Here is a 9,595-nt window from a genome sequence, read left to right as displayed (position 1 = left end):
GCCTTGCATGCCTGAGGCCCTGGGTTCGATTCCTCAGAACCACATAAGCAAAATGAAAAAAGCCAGAAGTGGAGCTGTGGCTCAAGTGGTAAAGCGCTAGCCTTGAGCTGAAGAGCTGAGGGACAGCGCCCGGGCCCAGAGTTCAGGCCCCACAACTGGACCCAAAAAAAAAAAAGTTATTCTCAACAATCAATGTGGGCCAGGCGCTGGTGGCTCACACCTGTCATCCTAGCTACTCAGGAGGCTGAGATCTGAGGATAACAGTTCAAGGCAAGTCCTGTCAGGAAAGGGCGTGAGACTCTTATCTCCAATTAACTTGAGCTGTGGCTCAAGTGGTAGAGCGCTAGCCTTGAGTTGAAGAGCTGAGGGACAGCGCCCAGGCCCAGAGTTTAAGCTCCATGACTGACAAAAAAACCCCAAACAATAATAATAACAACAACAAAACAAAACAACCACTGTGGACAAAAATGTCAACAGGATAATATAATTTTTTGAAAATACTTTAATATTTGCCATTTTGTTGCCTGTGTTATTAATATACACATTTAGTAATAAATATACTACCATTACATAGAATGCAACATGTTTTTAGCATTTATAACTGATTAAAATTAATGCTGCTATTACCTCAAGAAAGGTACAAATAAATATCATGTCCAAATTCCAAACTAAAGCTTAATAGGTTACCATTACCCAAAACTACAAAATAAACATATAGGGCATTATCTTTTGAAGCATAATTCCTGTAAACATAGCAAAGATCACTTTTCTCAGTCCTGACATTCATTCGTGTGATGGCTTTAAAAGAAAAAAATAACATACAATCCTATCACTTCATTTTTTTGCATAGGGAATTCATTAATTGTATTTTAAAATGCAGCAGTCTTTCCATGAAATGTATTCATCACATAGCACTTGTTTTTTTTTTAATATGAATTCAGAATTTCTGAGCAATAAAATAGTGCTCTGCATTAGTTTATAAAATATGCTTTCTGGATTTAAAATTTAACTGAAAAATTTCAAAAACAAGTCATAGGTGTGATTCTAAAATATTATGTACATAATATACGACCACAGAAGGAAGTGCCCGCTGTAGTACAACACAGTGTACAGATATGAAGCACAGTGTTGAGATTTCCCTTTAGTTTTTCTTCATATTGGTGCATAAGTGACTAATGACTCATTTACACAACGCACACACCCATTCTACTTGTGCACAAAGCAGAGGAGGGATGTGAGGACAAATTTAAAGTACTTTATAGAAAAATGGCAAACATACAGTACATATACTTAAAACAGTGCACTTTATAAAATGGATTGCTTTAGCCACACTTGTATAAAGTGCCATATTATTTTAAAACAAAGAGACATGTACCTTAATATTCTGCAAAAACCGTGAAAACAAACTGCCAGGAAAGAGCAGTGCAAAATGAAAAACATGAAGCTGGGCATGCATCTCAGACCCAAATGTACAGCATGACACTTTTAAGTTCATACGTCCTTTTAACATTTTACAAACAAAAAAAGATTAACAATAGCAGGTTATCATCATATATAGCCATAAAATAAAACAATAAGTTAAAATTCTCTCTCAAGAAATAAGTATAAGCCACAAATAACATTCATTACACTCTTTTGAAAACAGACTATTTTTTTTTCTGATAAATATCACCATCCAAAGGGTGAAAAGCGCATAAAAATCCACCTAATCTACCAGGCACAGAAAAAGGCATCATTGAGTCTTATTGGCGGACATTTGAAAGCTCCAACCTCACCAGTGCCTACCTAACTTCATAGAGCCCTTAGCTGTTTAAGGAACAGTTCTATGGGCACCGGGTTGGGTGGCTAAAAGCCTCACGTGCGCTCTATTCACAGTAACGCTCTCTGTCCCGTGCTTTTGGACAACCAAATGGGGTTTTCCTGAAAGAGTTCACTATGAGTCAGATTCCAGCGAGACCACCAGGACACATCATTTAAAGCACAGATCAGCACCTCAGGCACCTGCTGAGGGGCAGCCATGCCATTTCTACCACTCCTAGGCTGCTCAGTCGGAGAACTGGAAGAGCGTCTCTGGGTTCCCGCTGTCGGCAGGGTTGCTGGGCTGCGTCTTGGTGGGCGTCGTTTTGCCATGGGAGTGGGAGGAAGAGGAGTGGGAGCTCTCACTGGAGCTGCTGCGCGTCTCGGTACTGGTGCTCGTCTTCTTCATTTTCCTTCTCTTAGCCAAAGGGGCCTTATCAACATTCTGAAGGCAAAACCCTTCTCGCTTGTATTTGTTAAAGGCCTATGGGAGAGAACACAGGGAACTCCAGTAAAGATCAAAAAGTATTGACGCTTTTCCCCCCTCTTATATTGAAGCTTTTTGTAGAAGCTTACAGCAGAAGATAACTTTCTTTTGGCAGAAGCAGCTCCAAGTTGTTTTGGGGAAAAAAGCTCTGAAAACTTTTCTATCCAAACAGCCACACAATCTTGCTCAGGCAAGATTGCTATCCTGGGAAATAGAACCCAGGCCCCCACACAGCACTCAGCCACACCCTGACCCAAGTAAAATTGTTGATTGCCCTGAATCAAACCAGATGGGCTTTCCAGGCACCAGAATTCTAATACTGATTTTTCCTTGTTGCTGGGGATGGAACTCAGGGCCTTAAGCTTGGATGGCAAGGGCCCTACTCCTAAGCCTTACAGCTCCTAGTTTATCTTTTGATGAAGTTAGCATTACATCTCAGTAGAAGCCACCACCTACTGGGAACTTCTGAATATCAATTCTTTAAACCAATACCATTTCTACCACTTTTACCAACATCTATCTTCTCTGACGGTCCTGCAGCTTGAACTCAAGGCCTGGCTACTGTCCCTGAGCTTCTCTGTGCTCAAAGCTAGTGCTCTACCCCTTGAGCCACAGCTCCACTTCCAGCTTTTTCTGAGTAACTTTTACTGGAGATAAGCATCTCACAGACTTTCCTATCTGGACTGGCTTTGAACAGTGATCCTCAGATCTCAGCTTTCTGAGTAGCTAGGATTACAGGTGTTAGCCACTGCCACTTGGGTTAGTTACTCTGCTACTTTTTACTGAATCTGTCTCAGATTTAAAGTTGTGATCCCAAATTTTCAAGGAAGACCAGACTGATCCCTGTGGAGCCTTGCTAGGCCTTTCTAATACAAGGTCTGGTGTATCTGGACACTTCACCCCAGAGCAGCTTAGTTCTACACATCTCACCCAGATTTGTCTTGATTTTCTTAGCACCAGATATGGGTAGTACTACAGTGAGCCATCATCGCTGTCAGTGAGAAAGCCTGAACCACTAGCTATGGTGCCTGTAGCTATTCTCTCCATTTCTCAATGTCTCCTAGTCTATCACTTTTCCAAGTCTCGTGGTGCTATTCCATCTCACTTCTCAAGATAATCTCTTTGGAGATAATTTTGTGTCTCTGATGTCATCTTATTCTAGTTATCTCAATGCACTGCATATGCCTGACACAAAGCTGCACAAGGTAGTTATTACCAGGCAGTCCCAGCCTGTCAAGAATCCAATTTGGATCTGACACAACTAACTTTCTTCATGTCCTTCACAGTCTTTAGATCATGCTATGCATTTGATAGTTGTTGAATGAACAGATTTTCACCCATTCTTCTTCTTTTTTTTTCTTCTGTTGGTTGTGGGGCTTGAACTCTGGGGCAGGGTGCTGTCCTTGAGCTCTTCAGCACTGTACCATTTGAGCAATAGTGCCACTTCTGGTTTTCTGGCAGTTAATTAGAGATAACAGTCTCACAGACTTTGTGGCCTGGGCCGGCTTTGAACCGTGAGCCTCAGATCTCAGCCTCCTGAGTAGCTAGGATGACAGGTGTGAGCCAGCAGAGGAAACAGTTTCTTATATATCTTATTATCATCACCTACCCCAAATTAACTGTTCAAGTATCAGGTTACTACTGTCTTTTCTCACAAAGTCATCCTAAATGTGAAGTTTTAAGTGTTTGGAAGGTTAGAAGTGACTCTGACCACCCACATGATCTCTGTTTACAATGTGTTTATTCCATGTCACAGTTAGTAAAAGCATGCCTAAAATGAAAAAGACACACGCTCAGTGTCTTAAGGAGACTATGTCTCTGAGGCTACCAAGAAGACCACAGGATAGGATCCCTTTCCACACTGCCCTCCATGTGCACCGCACCGGGCCTTACATGGAAGGTTGCTTTCACACAAGTGTGTACCGCAGCTCCTGAAGATCCCAGAATGTCTGGGGTCATCAGAGGATTGGAGGACAGCTGACTGCCATCCTGAAGCCACTCATTATATCTCAAGCCAGACATCTTAAGCCTTTTATTTGGATCAACTGTGAGAAGTCCTGTGGAAATGAATGGAAGAGATTTTAATCTTATATGCCATTTTAAACATGGTTTTATTTATACTTCAGGTATAAATTTCAATTATGTTCACATGACATGATTGTGCTGATGAGGCTTCAACCTCCCAAAAGATAATTACTGTTGCATAGACATTTGTATCTCCCAGTGGACAGGATGCTAAGATAAGGTCACAGTAGCCTATTTCTAGGAGGCTGTGGGCGAACTGGCTTTCCAATCAGGAGAAAATATCACCCAAAACAAGGACTCCCACTGGTGACTGGGTAAACGTCAACTGCAGAGTCATCAATGAGGTCTACTTCAGAGAGAGCAGAAGCCTTTGTCACCCATCTTCTTCACCAGGGAGTGTGGCAGAGGAGCAGTCAGGAGATAAGGGAGACTCTACCATGACAAGATAGGTGCAATAGTAACACGGGCAGACAGTGAGGTCCAGGAGAAGGGTCTGCATAGAGAGGGCATATCCTGGGTTCCAAGGATTAGCTGAGTGCTGGTGGCTTGTGCTTGTAATCCTAGCTACTTAAGAGGCTGAGATCTGAGGATCATGGTTCAAAGCCAGTCTATAAGACTCATCTCCAATGAACCATTAAAAAGCTGGGAGTAGAGCTATGGCTCAAATTGTACAGTGCTAGCCTTGAGCAAAAAAAGTTCAAGGACAATGCCCAGGCCCTAAGTCAAGTCCAGGCAGGACTGCAAAACAAGGAAAGAAAGGAAAGAATGAAAGAAAGAATGAAGGAAGGAAGGAAGGAAGGAAGGAAGGAGGGAGGGAAGGAAGCAAGGAGGGAGGGAAGGAGGGAAGGAAGGAGGGAAGGGAGAAAGGAGGGAAGGAGGGAAGGGAGAAAGGAGGGAAGGAGGTAGGGAGGGAGGGAAGGAAGGAAGGAGGGAGGGAGGGATGGAAGGAGGGAAGAAGGGAAGGAAGGAAAAAAAGAAGGAATAAGAGGTGCTGCCAGGATTACCAAGCGTATGCATCAAGAAGTCATCTGAAATGAAGGTGTCTGAAAATGTGAAAATGTGAAGAACTCAGTTGTTCGATAATGGGCAGAGCTGGGGTGATGGTAGCACTGGCAGGGGAGCCCAAGCCCTGAATGCCAGGCTAAGGAGTTTGACCTGCAGCTAATGGAGATTCTCCATTTTTATCTAAAAAGGTATGATCATCTTTGTCACTCTGTCGATGCATGATGGGCAAGAGAATCAAAGGGGGTGAAACAAGTTGAAAGGACGTGAGAAGACCAGGGCAGGTCAATGGTGGCAGGATCTAGGTGGGGGAAGGCAGCCTAGTTGTGCAGAGCAAGGAGAGTGCAGGTGGCCACAGCAGCACCAAAGTATTTTTGCTTTGGTGGTCTGGCTCTTGGGAAGAGCCACACCCAAAAGAAGAGAGATGGGGAGAGAAATGTGTTTGCAGGAAAAGGATAGCAGGAAAATATAGGTTCATTTCTAATGTATTAGATGGAGAAGGCAGTAAGAGCCAAACATGAGCTCACGCTGAGAACAGGAATAAGACTGCTGAGAGAGCTTTCCACTAAGAAGAAGGCGAAGAGTCACTGGTCAGCCTTTGAGAACTCATGTAGGATCCCTGAATAATGAACACACATACACACATGTAATGGGTGTGATTCTATCTCAGTCAATACATGTGACACACTACATGACATATCCTTGAGTCTTACCTTGGATCAGATCTTTTGCCTCTTGGGACACATTCTTCCAGGCTTCTCCTTCAAAGGAGAAGTCTCCCTTTTTAATTTTCTTCATGATTTCCACTGCGCTAGTGCATGTCAGACTTCTGTCATGAGACTGGAATGGAACCTGCCCCGACAACATTGTATACTACAGTAGGGAAAAAGTGACAGAACAGAATAAATTAACTCCCAAATCATTCCACCCACACATCACTAACTTAATCGGCACAACTTCCAACTATTACAACTAGCTCGGGGCTTACATGATTATGCGATATCAACCACGTATTTCAATGATCTATAAAGTAGATAGCTTTTTATGCTACCAATATTTAGAACTATTTTATAATTACAGTAACCCCCTAGCCTTATTCATGAGGGTTAATATCATAACAGTTTTAGTTGATTATCCACCAATCAACTCTGGTTAAGAATAATTTTATGCCTGCAAATTGCAAATGGTATAGCAAAAAACATATTTATGTACATACAGACAAGGACAGATATTTATATACATATGGACATAGGTCCATATGCAAGTGTCAGTCTGTAGCATATACATCCACATGCACACACACACATATATATGGAAAAAGAATGTACACAAGAATTATACTGAAAGAAAAAGTGTAGCAAAATTTTAGATGTGAATTATATTTTTCCCTTCTATTCTCTAGTTTTGAAACTTTCAAAATAGAAATTCAGAAACAGTAAAAAAAATTAAAAGTCTCCCGAGTAAAAACTTGGAGAAAGTACACCTTAAATGCAATTAGGTGCTACTTCAAAGGTCAGATATTTAGTATATATTCTACAGGCCAAATGTTTGTGCTTCCCCTGAATTCCTATGTTGAGTCCTCAAACCAATGTCACTGTATTTCTGGAGGTAATTGGTGTTAAAGAAAGTTATACAGGCAAGGGCTGATCTACCATGTTTTTTGCCCTTAAGATGAGGGACATGAGAGAACTCTCTCTGGGTGAATGTGCCGAGGAAAGGTTGGACAAGCACAAAGAGCAGGTGGCTGGGTGTGGCCCCAAGGGAGAGGCCTACTAGACATCCTCTGTGTTGCACCTTGATCTACCCCACCTCCAGAACTATAGGAAAATAGCTTTGTGGCATATTGTGTTAGCGGCACAAGCAGATTAATATATTCTAGTTAAATGACTACATTTTCAGACAGGGAATGCATATTTCTGCTATATACTGGGTTAAAGTCAAAGCCACATAAAGTTATATGACACATTTTCCTGGAGTACTTATTGTACTCAATGAAGATAATATAATTTTATTTTCATATTGAAGTATCTACATCATGTTTAAGTGTAAATGCAAAAGGGCCATCTCTTTCTAAAACAAGAGACTTCTATACATTTTGTGCTTGCTAAGGGGGTGAGTATGTAGATATCAGGAGATATGAAAAAGTTTGCAAACCGTACTTATTTTTTGGCAGTTTAACATTTAGATAAAAAAAGGCAAGACTTTTACAACACCATCACATCCAGAGTTCATAGTTATTCTTTTGAAGCACTAAATATGTAATCAAAGTTCAAATTTCCCCCACTATGTTACATAGGTGGTATGTGGTATATGCACATATATCTATAGGAAACACATTTAGAATTTCAATTTAATAAACAGAATTTAAGTTCGAAATTTCTTAAATAAAGATTCAAGTAAGACAATATAAACCTTTTTTTTTTTTTTGGTTAGTTGTAGGGCTTGAATTCAGGGCTTAGACACTGTCCTGAGCGTTTTTGCTCAAGGATAGTGCTCTATCACTTTGAGCCACAGCTCCACTTCTGTTTTTTTTTTTTTTTTTTTGGCAGTTAACTGGAAATAAGAGTCTCACACTTCCCTGCCCAGGCTGGCTATGAACTTCACTCCTCAAGTGTCAGCCTCCTGAGCAGTTACATTTCCTTTCTTCCCTTCTTCCTTTTTTTTTTTTTTTTGACAGGGCCTTGTGCTTGCTGGCAGGCACCTGAGCCACATGTCCAGCACTTTTATTCTTTAGTTATTTTTCAAACAGGGTCTTGAGTTTTTTTGCCCAGATTGGCCTCCAATAATATCTTACCTATACATCCCACAGAAGTAGGATACGGATGTTTACTACCACGCCCAGATGATTGGTTATCTAGCTTATTATGGTGTCTCCCCCTAACTTTTTGCTGGAGCTGATCTCCAACCATGATTCTACTAATCTCCAAGTAGCTGGGATTACAGACAGATGCCCACCACTCATGTTGTTTTAATCTATAGGTTCCCATGCTATCTTTTCTTCCTATTTGTTGATGAAACTGATGGTGTGCCTTCCCAGTGTGGACTTTGAGACTGTACTCTATGGCACAATTAACTTGCTTCTTACCCCCTACTTCTCTTAAAAAAATTTGACGATCAGATCTAGAGGGCTATGTGGCTCCCTCTTTGTTTAATAGACATCCACGTGCTCTGCATGTCTGAGGTGCCTTTAAAACTCTAAAGACTGTGACAGTCATAATTGTTCTAGATAAAGTCAAGTCTTTTACAATAGAAAAGAAAGTTAATACTACAATTAAAGGTTTTTTTAGGACATTGCTAACTAATGAAAATGTCATCAGTATGAAACTTTAAAATCCTCAGATATAGAGAAGTTAGGAGCTTATTTTTACTAAAGTATCTTATTCATAAATATGTAAGTTTAGTTTGAAAGTGATAAATGATTATTTAAAACTGCTCAGATGAAAACCATATAAAGCTTAAAAATAAAGAACCATCTTGCAGGGACAAGTGGCTAGCCACTGGGAGAAAACATATCGACACCAAAATAAATCCCAGATGGAGTACAGATTGAAGTATAAAAATATGCCAGAGTAACTCGAAAGGAAAACTTAGGAGAATATTTTTACAGTCTTGGGTTGAGGGTAGGGGTGTAGTGACAGTCTGACATCAAAGCCACATACCATAAAGGGAAAGACAGACATACCTTACTACATGGCAGTAATATACTAGACTCTACATAAGCTCTTCTACAAACAAAATCAAAATCCCGTATTACTAAAAATGAAGTTTTCAAACAAAGGATAAGTCAGAAGAACATTTCTAATTGTCGAAGGCAAAGAATTAAAACAGAGCTTAAGCTTTAAATGCAATAGAGCTTTAAAGTTCAGTAAGAGAAACCTCATCATAGAAAAATGGTTAAAGCTCATAAAGAGCAATTCATAAAAGAGAAAATACAGGGGCTGGGAAGGTGGCTCAGTGGTAGAGTGCTTGCCTCCCATGCATGAGGCCCTGGGTTCGATTCCTTAGGACCACATAAACAGAAAAAGCTAGAAGTGGTGCTGTAGCTCAAGAAGTAGAGCACTAGCCTTGAGCTGAAGAGATGAGGGACAGCACCCAGGCCCAGAGTTCAAGCCCTAGAACAAAAGAGAGAGAGAGCGAGAGTAAGAGAGAGCAAGAGAGAGCAAGAGAGAGCGAGAGAGAGCGAGCGAGTGAGAGAAAACACAAATGCCCAATTGCATGAAAAGATGCTCACACTAGCTGTTCATCAGAGAAATGCATGTAAATCATACAGACAGTGGGGATATA

The 9,595-nt window shown here is 40.9% G+C and overlaps 1 protein-coding gene across 3 annotated transcripts in view; it reads right to left on the bottom strand.

Moving 5' to 3' along the window:
• Positions 1-493: 493 nt before the first annotated feature.
• Rps6ka5 (ribosomal protein S6 kinase A5) overlaps positions 494-9,595 on the bottom strand; it is a 152,791-nt gene continuing 143,689 nt past the window's right edge. For all 3 annotated transcript variants that reach the window (XM_070028560.1, XM_070028561.1, XM_070028562.1), the window contains 3 exons: positions 6,025-6,184; positions 4,178-4,341; positions 494-2,281 (listed from right to left, as the gene is read on the bottom strand). In XM_070028560.1, coding sequence (XP_069884661.1) covers positions 2,045-2,281; positions 4,178-4,341; positions 6,025-6,184 — 561 coding nt within the window. In that variant the 3' untranslated portion in view covers positions 494-2,044. The remainder of the gene's footprint in view (positions 2,282-4,177; positions 4,342-6,024; positions 6,185-9,595) is intronic.

The sequence above is a fragment of the Dipodomys merriami genome, unplaced genomic scaffold (assembly GCF_024711535.1).
Source record: "Dipodomys merriami isolate MVZ:Mamm:240054 unplaced genomic scaffold, mDipMer1.0.p SCAF_198, whole genome shotgun sequence".
NCBI classification, from domain to species: domain Eukaryota; kingdom Metazoa; phylum Chordata; class Mammalia; order Rodentia; family Heteromyidae; genus Dipodomys; species Dipodomys merriami.
Note: the sequence above shows the minus strand (reverse complement) of the source record. Positions and strands in the feature narration are given on the sequence as shown.